This window comes from Gekko japonicus, unplaced genomic scaffold (assembly GCF_001447785.1).
Source record: "Gekko japonicus isolate JY-2015 unplaced genomic scaffold, Gekko_japonicus_V1.1 scaffold1327, whole genome shotgun sequence".
Lineage (NCBI taxonomy): Eukaryota > Metazoa > Chordata > Lepidosauria > Squamata > Gekkonidae > Gekko > Gekko japonicus.
Window position 1 is genome coordinate 246,316 of NW_015160879.1, and position 19,800 is coordinate 266,115.

At 43.2% G+C, this 19,800-nt stretch overlaps 1 protein-coding gene across 1 annotated transcript in view; it reads right to left on the reverse strand.

Moving 5' to 3' along the window:
* The window catches only part of MTR (5-methyltetrahydrofolate-homocysteine methyltransferase), a 99,214-nt gene that overhangs the window by 67,597 nt on the left and 11,817 nt on the right, over positions 1-19,800 (reverse strand). Inside the window, exons 3-9 of the mRNA XM_015422924.1 lie at positions 19,190-19,279; positions 17,228-17,297; positions 16,400-16,492; positions 12,500-12,606; positions 9,741-9,800; positions 8,600-8,694; positions 2,115-2,215 (exon numbers count right to left, since the gene is read on the reverse strand). Of these exons, the coding sequence (XP_015278410.1) occupies positions 2,115-2,215; positions 8,600-8,694; positions 9,741-9,800; positions 12,500-12,606; positions 16,400-16,492; positions 17,228-17,297; positions 19,190-19,279 (616 nt within the window). The remainder of the gene's footprint in view (positions 1-2,114; positions 2,216-8,599; positions 8,695-9,740; positions 9,801-12,499; positions 12,607-16,399; positions 16,493-17,227; positions 17,298-19,189; positions 19,280-19,800) is intronic.

The window sequence follows — 19,800 nt, forward strand, 5'->3', positions numbered from 1 at the left end:
GAAGATTGGGCTGCAGTGAACGTCTAAGAAGCTATCAAGAATTTAGCGAGTTTTAGTATAGATGTAAAGGCGGAAGAACTTTGCAAATTGCCTTTATGAAGCGAGCTGGAGGTGATGCTCGGGAAATCTTCTCATAACAAGTAACAATCTAACATATAAGCTTAGAAAGACAGGACCTCACAAAGTATATTGTTTATTAACAGCCTTTTTTTTATTAACAGCATTTTAACAGGGAATGATCTCATTACCTTGGGTTTTTAGCTTAGTGTGGGTTATCTTTTCTTTCTCCCTAAGTGTAGTCCCCCCATCCCTATTTTTTCTTGGTAGTTTATGTAGTACTATAAAAAAAATAAAAAATCCCCTCTGGGGGCTTAAAAAAAATCTAATTCTCAACATGGCCCCACCTGTGGATACTTAAATCAAGAGATGGGAGCCACAAACGGATCTTTCTACAAACATGAGAAAAGCCCCAGGTTTGCAGAAAAATCTGATTTAAAAAATGGAGGGTTAAAATAACAGAAGCAGTGCTGGTAGCTTTAAGAAATGAATGTCCTCAGTGGCCATTAGGCAACCACTGTAGTACTGCCAGCCTTGCTTTCTGTCAGTAAAAAGCAGGGGGAGGGGGCAAGGCCCTTTCCAGAACTATTTTGGTGTTTGAGGGAGGACTCGACTGGTCCAGGCTTAGCAGCAATTATTGTACAACTCACAGCCATCTGAACTGCATGAGTTACCCAAGTCCACCTGCTTACTACTGTTCAATAAGAGCCACCCCACAAAAGCAGTCTGGTGCCACAGAGTTTCTACCTAGGATGTGGGAGACCCAGGCTCAAATCCCCATTTGGCTATGGAAGGTCACTGGATGACCTTGGGCCAGTTACACATTCTCAGCCTAACAGAGATGCTATGAGGATAAAATGGAGGATAGGGGAATGCTGTAAGCGGCTTTGGGTCCCCATTGTGCTTTAGGTCATCTTGCATGGTGCAGGGGATTGAACTGAATAGTATTTAGCCCCCTTCCAACTTTTCAATTCTATGAAGAAAATGGAAGAACCAGGGACAGCCAGATGTTGCCTCATGTTGCGGTGACAAGAGGGGGACAGTTGGGGAGCGAGAAGCTCCTGCTCCTCCCTAGCCACCCTCTGAAGCAGCAGCAAAAAGAGATTAGGGTCACCTGCCCAGCCATCCCCTTCTCCAATGTTCCGGCCACCCAAGCTGTGGCAGCAGAAGCAGCAGCCTTGGCAACGGGTCATCAGCAGAGGGGAAAAGTTGGGGAGAGCGTGGCAGTGGCTCCTGGTCCTTCTCACCCACTCCTCCAAGGCAGCAGTGGAGGTAGGTGGGTCACCAGAGGGTTTGGGATGTTGGGGAGGGTTGACAGCAGAAGCTCCTAGTTCTTCTCCCCCAACCACCCACAGTGTTGTTTCTCTGGCAGTTGTTGAGGTGGGGGGAATCTGGCTGCTCGGCTGTTACCCTCTCTGCGGTTTGGCTGCCCCAGCCACATGTCCCCCATTGCTGCTCTACTTTCCCACCCAGCCATTTGACTCAAGTTGTGGCAGTGGCAGGGGGAATGATGGGTGGTGCAGCCAGGCTTCCCAAGGACTTACCGCGATTTGGCGGGGGACATAGACGTCTTCGCAGGATCATTCCTGCGGGGACAACAGACGCGGCACACCATGCCGTCGCCAGGAAGTGACGCCGGGTGACGCTCTGGCAATGGGGCTGGAAACTCGATGGTACTTCCTTGGAAGGTCAGCCCTATTGCCAGAGTGTCACCCAGCGTCACTTCCTGGCGACGGCATGGTGCGTTACAGGGAGGAATGGTCCGGCCGGGGAGCATGTTTTCCCCACTGGATTGCAGTAAGTACTTGGGAACCCTAGGTGCAGCTGAGGCTCCCACTCCTCCTCACTCACCTCCAAGGCATTCGTGGAGGGTCCTCCGTTAGGAGAAAAATATCTCTTCTCAACATGCCCCTGATCTATGGGTTTAAGGATTGGCAGATGGGGCCATGTTGTCTGTTACATATATTGATGTTCTTTTAAGAATGCTCCATAGTATGTGGTTTGCAACACGTATTATTTCCACCAATATTTAAAGGCTCATGTATATCTGTGCATACCTGCATTGGGATAGCAAATGACGTAGGCAGTTGTGCATTTCCCAATAGCTTCAATGAAAGGCCTCATCTCCACTGCCCCCAAAGCACAATTTAATCCAATGCTAGAAAGACAAGAAAACATCATCCTTGCTGCAATTACAACAGATGCCAAAAAAAGAACTTACTGAACAATACACATGTTGTTGCACCTGCAATGAGGAACTGGTAATCTGGGTGGCGGGGGCGGGGTGCTTTACAGATACCAGTTGCAAAGAATAGGTGGCAAGGGTTTACAAGTTCGCCAGAGGGTTTTTTGCGGAGGTGGGGGGAATGGTTTAAGTGAGAAGTCACATGTGCAGCTCCACCCACAGCCACCAGGGACCTGCTGTGGGTGCCATGACCTTCCAAGGAAGTACAACCATGATCCCCCACACCCCAGACCCCTTAGTTTAGGAGGCCAATCAATAAAATTGAAGAAAGGAGAACAATGTTGTAAGCTTTGTCTCCAATGGGAGAAAAGCAGGGTGTAAATAGTAACAAATCCCCAACTGCCCTCATTCCAATTCCCAACCTGGTAGCAGTGAACTCAAGTAACCACCATCCTTCCAGTGCAGCCCAGCAGGCTACCAGCTCCACTCACCTTTGGCAGCCAGCAGCAGCCAAGCAAGGTAAGCCCATCAAACCTCAACCAAGGCCTCTGGCAGTGAGAGTCAGAAAAGGAGGTCCAGTTTTGAGGCAAAAAGGATCCATTTGCAATATCCCTGCTCTTAAAATGGGCAGCGTAGCATACAGTATAACTGAGCTATTCATATGCCCGTGGCAAGGAACATCCAAAACATTCAAATAATAGGAGGTTAAATTGATGCTAGGTTGTAATGCCAAGGAAAGACACAAAGATTTTGGATAGAGAAAAGCTATGAAGAAATATGATTCTAAAAAGGGTTCATTGTTACCAATCCAATCTTCACATTGTTGCCCCTCTCCTGAATGCAGTACGTTTTAAGGCTTCGATATTCAAACCAATTGCCCTCCATGCACAGCCAGATGCGGCAAGCAGTCAGCTCCCATTTGTTTTGAACTGATAAGCTGTTTAGTCAATTTGCAAGAGATCCATTATGCATCAATCACCACACTAAATAAGTAAGGCTACTTGACATGTCAGGTTAACAAATTACACAGCACCTAAAAGTAATATATGGAGAACAAACATAAAATAACAGTCACCCAGAAGAAAAAACTACAAAAACAGAAGAATACTTCAGGGAACATAAGAACATAAGAGACGCCAATGTTGGATCAGGCCAAAGGCCCATCCAGTCCAACACTCTGTATCACACAGTGGCCAGAAATACCAGTGCCATCAGGAGGTCCACCAGTGGGGCCAGGACATTAGAAACCCTCCCACTGTTGACCCCCCCCCAAGCACCAAGAAGACAGAGCATCACTTGCCCCAGAGCCCCTAGCTATACCTTGTGGCTAATAGCCACTGATGGACCTCTGCTCCATATGCTTATCTAATTCCCTTTTGAAGCCATCCATGCTTGTAGCACCCACCACTTCCTGTGGCAGTGAATTCCAAGTGTTAATCACTCTTTGGGTGAAGAAGGACGTCCTATTTTGAAGCCGTCCATGCTTGTAGCCGCCACCACTTCCTGTGGCGCCACCACTTCCTGTGGCAGTGAATTCCATGTGTTAATCACTCTTTGGGTGAAGAAATACTTCTTTTTATCCGTTCTAACCCGACCGCTCAGCAATTTCATGGAGTGCCCACGAGTTCTTGTATTGTGAGAAAGGGAGAAAAGTACCTCTTTCTCTACCTGCTCTTTCCCATGCATAATCTTATAAACCTCAATCATGTCACCCCTCAGTTGTCATTTCTCCAAGCTAAAGAGCCCTAAGCAGTTTAACCTTTCCTCATAGGGAAAGTGTTCCAACCCTTTTATCATTCGAGTTGCCCTTTTCTGCACTTTTTCCAAAGCTATAATATCCTTTTTAAGGTGTGGTGACCAGAACTGCACACAGTATTCCAAATGAGGTTGCACCATTGATTTATATAGGGGCATTATGATATTGGCAGATCTGTTTTCAATACCCTTCCTAATAATCCCCAGCACAGCATTGGCCTTCTTTATTGCAGTCACACACTGTCTCGACATTTTCAGTGAGTTATCTACTACAACTGCAAGATATTCTAATCAAATCAAACCATGTTTTACCTGTTCTACAATAAAGGATGCTATGTTTGGAGTAAGAGATTGGGGTTTTTTTGTCATATCATTTAATTCTACACTGCACTGAAAGAGGTGAACATCATTTAGTATGATTCATTAAAACATTGTATAGCACTGGGAAAATTAAGAAAAACTGAGTACATCTACTGTGTGTCCACTCACGACACATCTGCACTGTGACCATAAATGGCAGATCAGAAGTTAAAGGATGAGCAAGAAAAGCCTTTTCCAGTCTGAAAAATAATTTATGGAAATCACAAACAACTCCCAAATTACTTATCAATATTTATTTCCCCCCTTTTAAAATACCGTTAAAGGAGAGAAGGTCTCGAGAGTTCTTCTGCTTAATACACCTAAGGCAAGCACTGAAATTATGCAATGGAATTATCTGCCTCACTGCTTATGAGGCAAACATTTTGCACATGGAAGAGCTTCTTGAACACTCTGTTACCAAGGTAAGAGTGTAAATATCAACACCAGACCTGCGAACACACGTCTGGCATCAAGCTGAAGTTCCCATGAGAGGTTCTCCTCAAATCTCAAAGGAATTTGAATACACAAAAGGAAGAATATGCAGCTAATCCCTGGCTTCTTCCTGCCAGGCAAACCAGTCCAACAGTGAATAGGTAAAACTCAAAGATCAGACTTGATTACTCATATCCTATAAGTGGTTAAGACGCTGAACTGCAGGCTGTGGAAGGTCGGTAGTTCAGCAGTTCGAGACCCGAGTGTGCCGCATGACGGAGTGAGCTCCTGTCTCTAGTTCCAGCTCCTGCCAACCTAGCAGTTCGAAAGCAAGAAAATGCAAGTAGATAAATAGGTACCACTTCAGTGGGAAGGTAACAGCGTTCCGTGCACCTTGGTGTTTAGTCATGCCGGCCACATGACCACGGAAACGTCTTCGGACAGCGCTGGCTCTTCGGCTTTGAAACGGAGATGAGCACCGCAACCCTAGAGTCGGATTCGACTGGCTTTCAAGCAAGGGAACCTTTACCTTTACTACCACCCATATACAATCCCCATTTTCTTGGTATCAGCTATTCCAACTAGTGCTCCTTATTCTACTTCAGAAGGACTGACAGGAAAGAAGGACTTATTCTTCGATAAGTACCACAGCCACCTGCAGAATGTATCTGATACCGGAAGGACAGTAAGCACCTGTAAGCTCCAAGGCAACAGGGACAGAAAACTAACAGTGCCATGCCAACTAAGCAGAGTTTTTAGTTATTTTATTTATTTACAAAATTTATACCCCACCCATCTGCCCTAGTCAGGGTGTTAACTCTGCCTAGGAGGGCACCATAATTATCAAACACTATGGCAGTCTAAGCCTGATCTGTACCTGGATAAAAGACTGTTGAGGAACCTCAGGTAACCCTCCCAAGCTTCTTGGAAGAAGGGCAAGTAACAAAATATTTGGCTTGATAATAATCAAACTACTGGGGTGTTAACTCTGCCTAGGAGGGCACCATAATTATCAAACACTATGGCAGTCTAAGCCTGATCTGTACCTGGATAAAAGACTGTTGAGGAACCTCAGGTAACCCTCCCAAGCTTCTTGGAAGAAGGGCAAGTAACAAAATATTTGGCTTGATAATAATCAAACTACTGAAATGATTTTAAACTAATCATCTTTATTATATATAAAAGAAAGTCCCCTCACCCTATAATCAACGCCCAGGCCAAACCACTGGACCTAGAGACACCAAATTCGGGGAGAGCACTCCTACCATGGCGTAGGTGCTCACTAAGAAGGGATTTTTAGAAATTTGACTCCTAAGTGGGTCAAAAGGGGGAAAATGTGCTTCCCACATTGATTCCTATGCGACTGCCAGGCAGCTGCCTCTCTGCACTCCGCATGCTCTGATTGGTCAGCTGCAGAGCTCAGTGTTCTGAGGTAACAAAAAACCAGTTACAGGGGACTGCAGAGAGCTAATGACAGTTGAGGAAATCAGGAGTGGCCAACAACCACCTGTGAGGAGAAGCAAAGCTGCTGCCCCAGCCTCTTTGATGGCTTCCAACACATTCCCGGGACAAAAAAAAAGGGGGGGGGACCTAAAACCTAGAATCCAGAACCTAAAAAAGGTTAGTCAAACGCTAAAGAGGGCCAACAATAAAAGCTTAATATATGAAATATATAAAAAGATACGTGTATTTATTAAACAAAGATTTTAAAATTATATATAAGGGCCCAATTACACCTCATGTACAAATAACAAATTATAACACACAAGGGCTGAGAGATTCGACCTGACGCGTTTCAGCGGTTGTCTGTCAGGTGCAGCAGTGGTTGCAGGGTGCTTAAAGCCACGAGGGAGCCTACCCCAGCAGTAACGCCTTAGTGATCCTGCCAGCCTTGCCTCCACAGTGGCTTCTAATACTCCTCCCACCTCCCCGTCCTACACTGGACAGGCAGCTCCCTGTCAGGTGTAGGAGAGGAGGTGGGATGCTTACAGCAGCCGGGGAGGTTTACTCAGCAGGATTGCCTTAGCACTGCTGCTGGCCCAGCCTCCCCGATGCCTTTAAATACAATCCCCCCCAACATCAGACAGGCCGGTGTCTGTCAGGTGTAGGAGCAGGGCCAGGGTATGAATGTTTATGGGGAGATAGTAAAGGACATTTCTAGGAGCCATTTCGATGCATGCCTCCCTCATGAACCTGAAGAAATGTCCACCACATCACCACTCCCTCACACCAACTCCCCCTCACACCTCTCACCTCTTCCTGCCCCCAAGAAAGCTCCTGGCAAATGTCAAGCCAGATACACCAACACTACAAGGAGGAGGCAACTTAGGAATGTGGCACAGATATTTGCTCATAGTACTCCTGCAGTGCACTGAGATGCGCAGGCCAAGTACCAGCAAGATCACCCTAAGGTGCTCAGAACAACACAGTCTCCATATGAGCAAAACCATCCAGGAACACAAGTAGAGAGGCCATCACTTTTGTGGAAGGTAACAGGAGTTGACTTAATAGATGACTGCTTCTTAATTGAACAGTTCTATGTGGCCTGCTCCAGAGTGAGCTCATCAAGTAGCCTGGTGATCCTAGCACAGAACCACCAATGTGGTCTAGAGAGAGGTCCTTCAATAGAGAGAAAAAAGGACGTATGTCTCACTTCATTTCTTACACTACAATCTTCTCCATTAGAATTCCTACAACAAATGTCACATTTCAAATTTCACATCATCAGTATTATAACTGGATTTACGGAACTTAAGTACCATAGTGAAGCACCGGTAGCAGGCTAGTTTAAAGTATAAACCTAAGTTCACACAAGTAACCTGTGAAATAGGATTGCACGCATACATGTATATTCAAGTAAGAAATGGGAAACGCGTCATTTCAACAAGCACCATAATCTGAATACAGTTCAACACAATTCAACACACGCCAGAGCAAAGATAAAGGCTGTTAATGCTGCTCCCCTTACTGAAGCACAGATCAATTGCAACTTCAACCCGGACTGCTAAGCCAAGACTGATTTATCAACTTCCACCTTTGTTGGGTCCAGGTTCCCTTTTACACCTTCAGCTGCTGTTTTTCTCTTTGCTTCATTTGAACACCATCTGCCTCTCTCTACAAGCCTCATCTGTTGATCTCCCCTGGAACTCCCAGGTGGCAAGACAGTTAAGCAGGCAGGCAGTCCGAAAAATGACTAAGAAGACTTATAGTCTCTCTGTGCATCATGGGCCTTTTCATGTTACTCCCACTGGGGATTCTATCTCTGATGAGAAGCAAGAGGTAACATAGAACCATTTACTTTCTGGTTTCTGCATGACAGCTGGTACAGACATGCTCTGTTTTTACTCTCTCCAGAGCCTCTATTCAGTAATAAGCTCGCTACAGCTCTGATTAACTCTCCTGTCACTGAACTGCTGTCACAGGTCAGCTTGCAGCTGAACTATACAGGAGATTCCTCTGCACTGCTTGACAATGGGCAAGGAAGCAGAGCACTGATTAGGAAGGGCCATAAATGGATGGGTACACTGCATTCTGTCAATCAAAATGCATGCAAGGAAGAGTAAAAGAGGGCTTTGTTAGCAACTGCCTGCACCACCCTAAGAAGGCTCATCTCTTCCCTTTTAAAACTATCGGGCTGTGCATGTTCTTTCTAAGCAACTGGTTATATTAGATCGGGGTTCCGTCTGCAAGCAATCGTGCACGTTTAAACACTCCCACAAGCTTCATGCTCCTAGACCTATGTTAATAGGGGAAACTATCACCACTGGACGGCTTGATCTTAAGTGGATTCCACAAGGCATGTCTTCTCACCAAAGCGGGTCACTGTGAGATATACTGATGACAAATGCTTCCCCAGTCTGGCCAGAGAGAGTACGGCCACTTTTGTCCACAATGGTTCCTGATACCTAAAGACCACAGCGGTGAGAAGAAAAAGGAGAAAAATGTGTGATATAAAGGAGGTAGCAATATCAAAAGCTAAAGTGAACTGATAAAAAATTAACAAGACATTTAGAATCCAGAAGGTTCTGTGTCTCAACCTTGGCAAACAAAGTTTTAGCTGTCACAAAGACTGATCGGGAAGTAAAGCAGCTCGTCTGCGGAAGTCTATGATTTGGCAGCACTGGAGACTTTCATTGTGACGTTCTACTGAACACTACAAGCCCTCAAGTTTCCCTCTGTTGAACACTGCACTGTCCACAAGTCACATGACTGGAGCCTGACTACTGCTCTTCTGGGTGCAGAAGGTTCTCCAAAACTTTGCAGGATCTCCATGGAAATAATCACTTATTTTGCAACTAGAATGAACAGTACTATAATCATGAAATATTAGCCTTCTACGACTTATAAAGTTCTGGTCCATCAACAATAACCCTTCATGTCACAATTCAAGATGTGACACACTGACAAGATTAAGACAATCTCCTTTTACTGAACCAGACTGGTGCTTTTCATAATACCCTCATTCAATCAATGGTATGGTGCACCAGCAGGATGGAAAGGCACAACTCCCAATTCGATAAAGTGTCCCATTTCAGACCTCACAACACACTGGAGTTAGATTGCTGAAACCAGGGAATCTTGAACTGTGGCCCAATGTGCAAGTGGAAGAAACAGGGAGGAACAGGGAGTGAGAGAGAATGAGAATAAACCAGGTTCATTCTTGTCAAAGTTGTAAAAAATCCAGTTTGTGAGTCTGAATGGGATTACTAAAACATCATGAGGCTTTATTTATACAGTACCCTTGGCCAATCTGTGAGAAATGTAAGGAGATATAAGGCAGGAGGCAGCTTTGGGGCTCAAACCATTTATTGTTACTACTACTATTATTGTTGTGTTTGTGACCGGGAAATATATTTTGATTGTAAAAGGCAAAATTCATGTCCAGTGTAACGAAAGCATCTGAGCAATTCTTGAGCAATTAGAGAAAACAACACTTCTTTCTTATACTCACAAATATTGGTCTGGGATCATACTCCTCCACAAATAAATTCTGGAGAGCAAAGAGAGCTGCCTGTCAGAAATAACATCACAAAAGTGTTAACCTTTCTGTTTTGGAGTTTTCAAACTATTCATGCATTTTTACAGAGGAAACTATAATGGCACCACAACTTTCACCCAAAGACTCTTTTCTTTTCAGGAAAAAACAAATGCAGAGAAATACAGTGGAGTCCAGTAAGGTCTTTTCAATGAGCCATAGTTGCAGGAAAGAAACCACCCTTCAACAAATCTCATAACCAGAAGAAATAAAGATCAGAGGACATGAGCCCATCAGTAAACTGAAGAGACAGGTGATTTAGAAATGCTCCAGAGCTCATAAGAGCTACACAAATTGTGATTTCTTTTCTTTTCTTTGACTTTCAGCGCCATCAGTGCTGCAGGAATCTCTGGCTTGGAGTGCCTTTTTCAGTTCTGACTGATTCATCAGCTCCATCCACTGCTGAAGGACCAGCCTCTACCATTCATGCCTTGGTGACTTCCAGATTAGACTACTGAAATGCATTTTACTTGGGCTACCTTTGAAAGCCGTTTGCAGCTAACTTCAAGCACTACAAAAGGCCATTAAACACCTTTTGACAGCTATGGGCATGAAAACATTACACTTGTTCTACGGAATCTGTGTTGGTTACCAGTTTGTTTCTACGCCCAATTCAAAGTGCTGGTTTTGACCTTTATACCCCTGCACAGCTTGGACCCTGACTATCTATCTCAGGAAGTGCCTTCTGCCATTTGAGCTCCATTCCAGTGAGGAGGCTCAGCTCCAGATACTTGCTTTTCATGAACTGATAATGGCTTCTACCAGGAGCTGGGCCTTTTTGGTTGTGGTCCAAGAACTGTATCTTTTTACCTCTTTTTGGAGACAGGTAAAGACCTTATACTGTCTAGAAATTAACAGGAAATCACCTTTTACCTCATGGTTTTAAACTACTTTATCCTGCCAAATTTTAAAACTGTTTGATTATTGCAAACCATCTTGAAAAATAGTTTTGGTCAAAGGTGGTATATAAATATTGGGAATAACAATCATTTAAACAAATCAGCAGCTCTCTCCTGCTTCAATATGAATGCACGGCAAAGAACTCTGTTTAACAGAATATGACAATCCTTTAAAATTTACAGACTATTCAAAACATACAAAACAACAATGCATGGTATTCAGTAAAACAATATATACTGAAAGCATCATCACAACCTCTCATAATAGACCTCAATACCTCATGGTTTTAAACTACTTTATCCTGCTCTCTCCTGCTTCAATATGAATGCACAGCAAAGAACTCTTTTTAACAGAATATGACAATCCTTTAAAATTTACAGACTATTCAAAACATACAAAACAACAATGCATGATATTCAGTAAAACAATATATACTGAAAGCATCATCACAACCTCTCATAATAGACCTCAATACCTATCGAAACCATCAAAATACCAATTACAAACTTTAATGTCAATACCATATTACTGTTTCTGATATTCAGTAAATAGACCTCAGCTATTAAACAAACTTTTCAGTCTGTTGCGTTATTTAATGTATTTCTCTTAACTTAGATAGCCTTGTTACTTGCCATACTTTATCCATTTTTAGTTGGGAAAACTATTATAATTTTCTGACAATGTCAATACAGTCATTATCATAAGTTTATTTAATACAACTCTTATTTGTAATCCTATACAAGTATTAACAGTTCCCTGGGAAAGCAACTTAAAATGTGTAATTTGTGTTGCAATGCCCATTTAAACAGGCTATCCAACAGCTAGCTGTTTGACGACCACTATTTTGTGAATTTTTACACATTTACAACACATAATAATGCAAAGTTGTATTCTCCTAATGCAACATGTCTATTTCTGAAGGTATATTCTTATGGTTTGGTATCAAAGACACACACCATGTAAAAATGAGGCAAAGCTGGAGATGTGCAGAGTTTATTAATGCAAACCTCCCTAGAATGAAAAAGGCTCTAGAGAAGATGCCAAAAAACTGTTCCAAGAGAAAGACAGAACCACATTCTATTTATCTAAGGGTTTCCCAGACAAGTACTAATTCAGAGACATCTTGTTCTGGAAACAGGTCCAGAGAGTTCACTCAGAAAGGCAATGCCCCACTGACCCTGACAAAAATACACTGAGCTTTAGGTGATCCTTGCTTACATCAATAATTTTTTCTGCCCAATAACTAGTTTGAGGCTTGCCTAGTTTCTCATGGTCTCCATCATTGGGCACCACATTCCACAGATATTCATGAAATGCACTGGATCCTGCAATACACGTGAACACTTCCACAGACCTTGCATAGCTGTGCTTGAGCAAAATCTTCTGCAACACCTCTTGTGCAAACATAAAATGGCTCCAGATATGCTGTTTAATTTAACACAAGAGCCAGTATGAAGTTTTCTCTTGTTTTCTAGCACATGTAGAAGTCTTCTAGGGGATCCAAGCTACTATCCTTATACAGTCTTTAAAGGAGGTTTCATCAACAGTAAATTCACTATACTTGGGAAAGCTGCTGACAGTTTTCAGAACTTTCACTGGATGTGGCATAAGGACAACTAAAGGCATATGTAAAAAGGTGTAGCCAAAAGGTGATTAATCTAGCTTTCACCTTAAATGTGTTATATCAGTAAAAAATTAAGTCCACATAGGAGTTTTTCAATAGAGATTATCAACCTGTTCAAAACACTTTTTAAGTATTTATTTATTAGTCTTACCTTGGCATTGGCTGTATCAAATACAGTTTCAACTAACATGATATCTACTCCACCATCTAGAAGTCCTTTGGCCTGTTCTGTGTATGCTTCCACCAGTTCATCAAAACCTATAAAACAACAACAGATTTCACAAGCTTCTCTTCTTAACACTATGAAATGATGACAGAAATCCATAATACACATTCTGGTCCCAACTGGATAGGTGGCTCTCATAGGTAATACAGTCCACAGCAGATAGGAAGGTAGGAAAGTAACTTCACAGCATCTACCCAATAGGTGAAAATTATGTGTGTGTGCTCGCTGCATGGAGCTCTTGGCTCCCAGGGAGCAAGTTCATTCCCTTGAGGCTAGGGTTGCTGACCTGGAGAAGCTGAGGCTGAGAGAGAAGTTTGGGGACTTCAGGGATTTACCGAACAATCCCACTCTTGGGCTGACAGGTCTTCTACTGTTGTGGAGAATGAGAGCCTCAAGGTCAGAGGGCATCAGTCTGAGGAGGAGAGACCAACAGCCTCTCATACCACAGATACCCCTCTGGGGTTGGGAGGAGGTGGGCTTTTGGTAGTGGGAGATTCAATCATTAGGAATATAGAGAATGGATGTGACAGGCGTTTTGACCGCTTGGTAACTTACCTGCCTGGTGCAAAGGTTGTGGACATCACATGCTTTCTAGGTAGGTGAACAGATAGTGTAGGGGAGGTGTCAGCAGTCATGGTGCACATTGGCACCAATGACATTGGGAAATGTATTTGTGAGGTCATGAAGGAAAAATTTAGGTTATGAGGCAAAACGTTAAAGGCCCAGACCTCAAAGTTAGCATTCTCAGAAGTGCTGCCAGTTCCACACACAGGACCAGGCACAGATCAGAGGTCTCAATGCCTGGATAACAAAGTGGTGCTGGGAGGAAGGGTTTAGATTTATTAGGCACTGGGGAAATTTCTGGGACAAGCTGAACCTCTACAAAAGACACAGGATTCACTTGAACCAAAAGAGAACAAGGCTGCTAGAGATTAATATCAAAAAGGTGGCAGAGCAGCTTTTAAACTAATCCCAGGGGGAAAGCCAATAGGAACTAGGGAGCCTCCAGTTCAGAACAAGTAAGTCCAGATGGATGATTGAATAAATATTCAGGGTAATATTGACACGAGCATAATAGAACTTGGGAGTGAGGGTATGATGGCAAATGACGGCTATGTGTGGCTACTAAGGGACCAAGAGAGGAGAGGGCTGCTGGACAGGGAAACACATCATAAGTGTCTATATGCCAATGCTAGAAGTCTCCGAGCCAAAGTAGGGGAGCTGGAGTGCTTGTTGCTCAGTGAAAATTTAGATATAGTGAGTATTTCAGAACCATAGTGGAATGGGGAAATTCAATGGGATATGGTCATTCCTGGGTATAAGAGGCAGGACAGGGAGGGATGTGTTAGTGGAGGATTTGCATTGTACATCAAAGAGGGCACAGAATCAAATAAGTTAGAAAATATCAGGGGAAATAACTCCCCAACAGAAGTGATATGGGTGGAAACACTGGGCCCTAAGGGTTACTTAAAAATGGGGGTGTACTTTCGCCCACCTGATCAAACTTGAGGCTAATCTTGAGATGGAGAAGGAAATAAGGGAGGTAACTAAAGCACATAATGTTATGGTACTGGGAGACTTCAACCATCCTCACATTAACTGGGTATACATGTGCTTGAGTCATGCTGTAGAAATGAGATTCCTTGACATCATAAATGACTGTAAGTAGGTGACAATGTGGCAAATGAAGTTCAATGTTGTAAGTTTAAGGTGATGTACATTGGGACAAAAAAATTCCTAGCTTCAATTATAGGCTAATGGGGACTGAACTTCCTGAGACTATGGTCACTTCCTCACTGTCATTTTTGTCACTTGTTTGTCCTTATTGCTTTGGGGGGCCCTTTTCTACATGTGTTTTGCTCCTTCTAGGACTACTAGAGAGAACAAAACACATTGCGGGGGGGGGGACCCCTGAAGCAATAGGGACAAACAAGTGACAAAAATGACAATGAAGAAGTGGCCTAAGAAGGAAAAAGATCTTGGAGTCGTAGTAGATAGCACAATGAAAGTGTCGACCCAGTTTGAAAAAGCCAAACTCTATGTTAGAGATTATTAGGAAAGGGATTGAAAATAAAATGGTCAATATTATAATGCCTCTGTATAGATCTATTGCGCAGGCTCATTTGGAATACTGTGTGCAGGTCTCAAAAAGAACATCACAGAGTTGGGAAAGGTACAGAAGAGAACAACCAAGATGATTAGGGGGTTGGAGCACCTTCCCTATGAGGAAACACTGATGAGTCTGGGCTTTCTCAGTCATTTTATAACATCAACTAAGGGGGGGGGACGACATGAAAGAGGCTTATAAAATTATGCATGAAGTGGAGAGAGTTGAGAAAGAGAAATTCTTCTCCCCCTTCCAAAATACTAGGGCATTCAATGAAGCTGATGGGCAGTAGGTTCAGGACAGACAAAAGGAAATACTTCCTTACACAGAGACTGATTAAAATGTGGAATTCACAGGCGGCAGAGGAGGAGGAGGGGGAAATTGGATTTATACCCCGCCCTTCATTCAGAGTCTCAGAGCAGCTGACAAACTACTTTCCCTTCTCCTCCCCACAACAGACACCCTGTGAGGTAGGTGTGGCTGAGAAAGCGCTTTCAAGAACAGCTCTGACAGAACTATGGCTTGCCCAAGGTCATACAGGAGCTTCAAGTGGAGGAATCAAAACCGGTTCTCCCAGATTAGAGTCCATGCACTCTACTACACCAAACTGGCCACAGGAATGTACAGCTTTAAAAGGGAATTAGATACATTCATGGAGGGTAGGTCTATAAGTGGCTACTATCCATGGTGACTGAGGGGAACCTCTATGTTCAGAGGCAGTCAGCCTCTGATTACCAGTGCCAGGAGGCAACTTCAGAAGAAGGTCTCGGCCTCTATGTCCTGTTGTTATCCCTCCAGTGGAACTGGTTGGCCTCTGTGTGAGACAGGATGCTGGACTAGATGGACCACTGGTCTGATCCACCAGGGCTCCTCTTATGTTTCTAATTTCCTACTACGTTCACTGCAATATGAGGCAGGATATGAGTCGCTGTTCGACTTTAATTTACATTTTGCTTGAATAGAAGCTTCTCCAATATCTGTTTCTATAATCAAGAAAAATAATGAATTTTTGACTGCAGCCAGAAATGAACCTGGCATAAAAACAGAAGTTCTTGGACAAATCAACACGACACTACTGGATTGTCAGGGAGTCTGTTCTGTTGCAGAAATAGTCTTAGCAGAGCTGACAGAATTAGAAAAAGCAAAAGAAACAACCTTTACACTTAAGGGGGGGCTACACATCATGACAGACTATAGTGGCTGAAACTCCAGACACGTACCTTGGCGCTAAAAAGCAGGAACAGGGAAAGGAGAAGTACACAGGCCTTACTCTTCCATCATCAGTGCTATTTCCCTGATGGGAAATGATCACCCTGACCACTAAGCCCAGCAGGGGAAAAGTTTCCTGTATTTTGCCTGCTGTCCCCCCCCCCCCGACAAGTGCTGAAAGCAGCTGGGGGGGGGAGTTACTTTCTATCACCACAGCTACAATCCAGACTGGGGCCCCCTCATAACGGCTTTTTAGAGACAAATTACATATCTGGAACAGGGTTGCCAACATCTCTGAAGAAAATGTCCCATCCCTTTAACAGAGGTTCCACGTATGGAAATTGAAGCTTTTCATCACATGGGGATAAATAACACCACAAAGTAAACAGTATCCCATTAAGCCTGGCTTACAGAGACAGGGGTTTTTTCCCCTCAGAGTAAATTGGCACCTGGAATTCTAGAAATGTCATTCAGCCCTTTACCCATGGAATAAGAGTTTGAGTACTTACTAACGTTCCTGAAATCTGGCTTCTCCACTGAAGGGGACACTGAAAGGGTCTTGTTTGTAGGACCCATTGCCCCAGCAACGTATCTTTTAATTCCTTAAAGAAAAAAGAAGAAATATACAGACATAACATTTCTGTGACAGGCTTCAGATTATATGGGGAAAGAGAGACACCACAGAGGCACTACTGGTGGAGGGAAGGTTTGACCCGGGAAATGGAATATCTCCTGTTCTGGATGCGGATGCACGCTCCCTAAAGGAGAAGGTTCATAGCTTTGGGGTGCTGCTGGACACAGGCCTCCTGTTGGATAAACAGGTGGCACCAGTGGCCATGGGTGCCTTTCACCTGCAAGCAAGACTGGAAAGGTGTCTTTAGAAATTACTGCCCCCTTTTGTTCTTGATTTTAAATTATCAGCACATTGAAGCTGCTGAGAGTCCATAACTCCCACATGAAAACAAACCGTGGGTTCCAGCTGGAATTCAGGAAATTCATGTAGCCCAAAATAGTACTCAGAACCTTGTTGACTAATGATAGAATCTGCAAATGACCCAGCCAGTTTAACTGCACTTTAGCAAATTTTGTATAAATAGAAACTTAGTTTACAAACTGCAGCAATCTGGGAATTGCACTGAATGGCACCAGCAAAAAAATTAAATAAATAAAATGTGAAAATAGCCCCTAATGAATAGCCCTCTTTTATCAAGAATTTATTGAAGGACTACTCTGACAACAATACCGTTTAATCAACAGTATGACAAACAGCAGTGATCCCGGAAAACTTGAAATACAGCTGTAGAAAAACATGACTAAAAAAGGGAAAAGTTACTCACCTGTCTGAGCAGTAATGTCATTGGCTGCTTTTCGGGCTACCTGTGCTGATATTTTATTTAATCGATAAGCCTGTGAAAGGGGAGGGGACAAGCAACAGTAAAACCAGTTCAACAACCAGTGATTTCTAAGTTTAATATAGTGATCTGAACTGTATTCTAAAGATTAACGTTTAACATTCAGAGGAATTCTACAGGTTGCAATGAAAGACATACAAGAATACTGTTCAAATATTACAAGGAAAGAAACAGTTCATTTAAAGGTAAAGGTAAAGGTAAGGGTTCCCTTGCTCGAAAGCCAGTCGAATCCGACTCTAGGGTTGCAGTGCTCATCTCCGTTTCAAAGCCGAAGAGCCAGCGCTGTCCGAAGACGTTTCCGTGGTCATGTGGCCGGCAGGACTAAACACCAAGGCGCACGGAACGCTGTTACCTTCCCACCGAAGTGGTCCCTATTTATCTACTTGCAATTTCTTGCTTTCGAACTGCTAGGTTGGCAGGAGCTGGAACTAGAGACAGGAGCTCACCCTGTCTTGCGGCACCCGGGTCTTGAACTGCTGAACTACTGACCTTCCACAGCCTGCAGTTCAGTTTCTTAACCACTTGAGCCACCGCAGCTCCATTTAAAACTCATGGTTAAAATGCAGGGGCCCTTTGTCAAGAGTGGATTTGTACAGAGATTCTCCATTTTACTTAAAGGAGGACTGTGCGAATGTGTCCTGCTGTAAACAAAGATGGTGCAGTGCAGAATACTTCTGCCCCTATGCACCACCATACTGGCCATGCAATCCTTCACTGTCACTTCCACAAAGACAGTTGTAACAGAATAATAATCAGAGCAGCATGGACTATGGCAATTGAAAGACTAATGCTCTCAAGCAATGGAAGATTTTAATCACATCAGCGTTCCTCTAAATGATCCATCCTAATTTGAAACCCAGACATCACAGCAGTACTGACCGCTTCAGCAGTAAGAACTGAACAAGTATATAGATGCTTTATTCCTGCTCTCTTATTGAATGCTTGGGATACATTTCAGGGTAAATTTTGCTGTAAAAGAAAAGGTCAAGGCTCTCATAGACTTACTTAACAGAAGGACTCTGACAATCATAACAAACATTACAAAGGGATGGGACAAATCTTTATCCAAGCCACAGTTGAAATCAAACCACAGGATATCACAAAGTCTTGCTATGAGGTGAATGTTTGTCCCCTTGAAGGAGGAAACAAAACCTGTTTTCAATGAAAAGAGCAAGAGTCCAGTAGCACCTTAGAGACTAACAAAATACGTGGCGTGTGAGCTTTTGTGAGTCACTGCTCACTTCTTCAGATACTTCATACCCTGCCACATATTTTGTTAGTCTTTAAGGTGCTACTGGACTCTTGCTCTTTTCTACTGCTACAGACAGGCTAACACGGCTACCCATCTTGATCTGTTTTTTTTTAATGAAAAATACACTCTCATTTTGAAAATTGTATTTCCATTGGCTGAAAACTAAAAGTAGATGAAAACTTTTTTAAAATGTTGAGATCTAATGTGCTGCACTGCACAGTAAATCAATAGCCGGGGTGAGGGGTAAATATTCTTGCTCACATCACCACTGTCTGCAAACCTTTTCTCTCAGCAGGGGTGTGGGGATTACAACTACTTTGTTTTACTGTGTCCTAAACTGAGGACAAACAGTAGGACACTGTTCTTTATTGGCAAGACAAGGATAATTCCTGGTCATCTACAAGCAAACTCCACAATATCTGGATTCACTGAGATTTTTTTATATACTGCTATTAAAATAAATGGAAAAAACATGGAAAACATCAGATGTTTAACCCAAAGTTCAAGAGTAGGAAAGAAACAAAAGGGAGGGAGAAGGTTAAAAAGAACTAAAAGAAAACAAATGTCAGCACCACCATGAGTGGATTCCAGCACCAGCAACGTATCTCAGTTAAAAGAAAATTCAAAACTCTTACCAGATGCTCAAGGCCATAGTCAGCTTGTGCTATTCTGGTGCTGCTAAAAGTGTTTGTCTCAATGATATCAGCACCAGACAACAAGTACTCCTGCAAGAAAAAGGAAGCAGCTGAGGTCTCAAAATTGTATTTATGTTATTTATAGTCCACCTTTATCACTTGAACTCAAGGTGGATTAAACACAGAGTGAGTTAATACAATCAACAGATGAGACATCCAATAAACAATGCTATAGTATTAGAGTTGTACAACCAAACAGGTCTAGAAACGGAACTGAAGCAAAGCACATGTATTAACATGACCCATTATATGATGCAAAATTCCACATTTGGATCCTAGTTTTATCAAGCTATACATAGTAGTCTAAAGTATTAGTCTAAAGAACCATCCCTGGGCAGGGTGGGAGGGGGGCTCTTGGTAGTTGGTGATTCAGCATGTCGGCACCAACAATGTGGGGAAATGTAGTCGTGAGGTCCTGGAGGAGAAATTTAGGCTGCTGGGCAGGAAATGTAAGTCCAGGACCTCCAAGGTAGCTTTCTCAGAAGTGCTACCTGTTCCACGCGCAGGGCTGGAGAGACAGGCACAGATCAGGAGTCTCAATGCGTGGATGA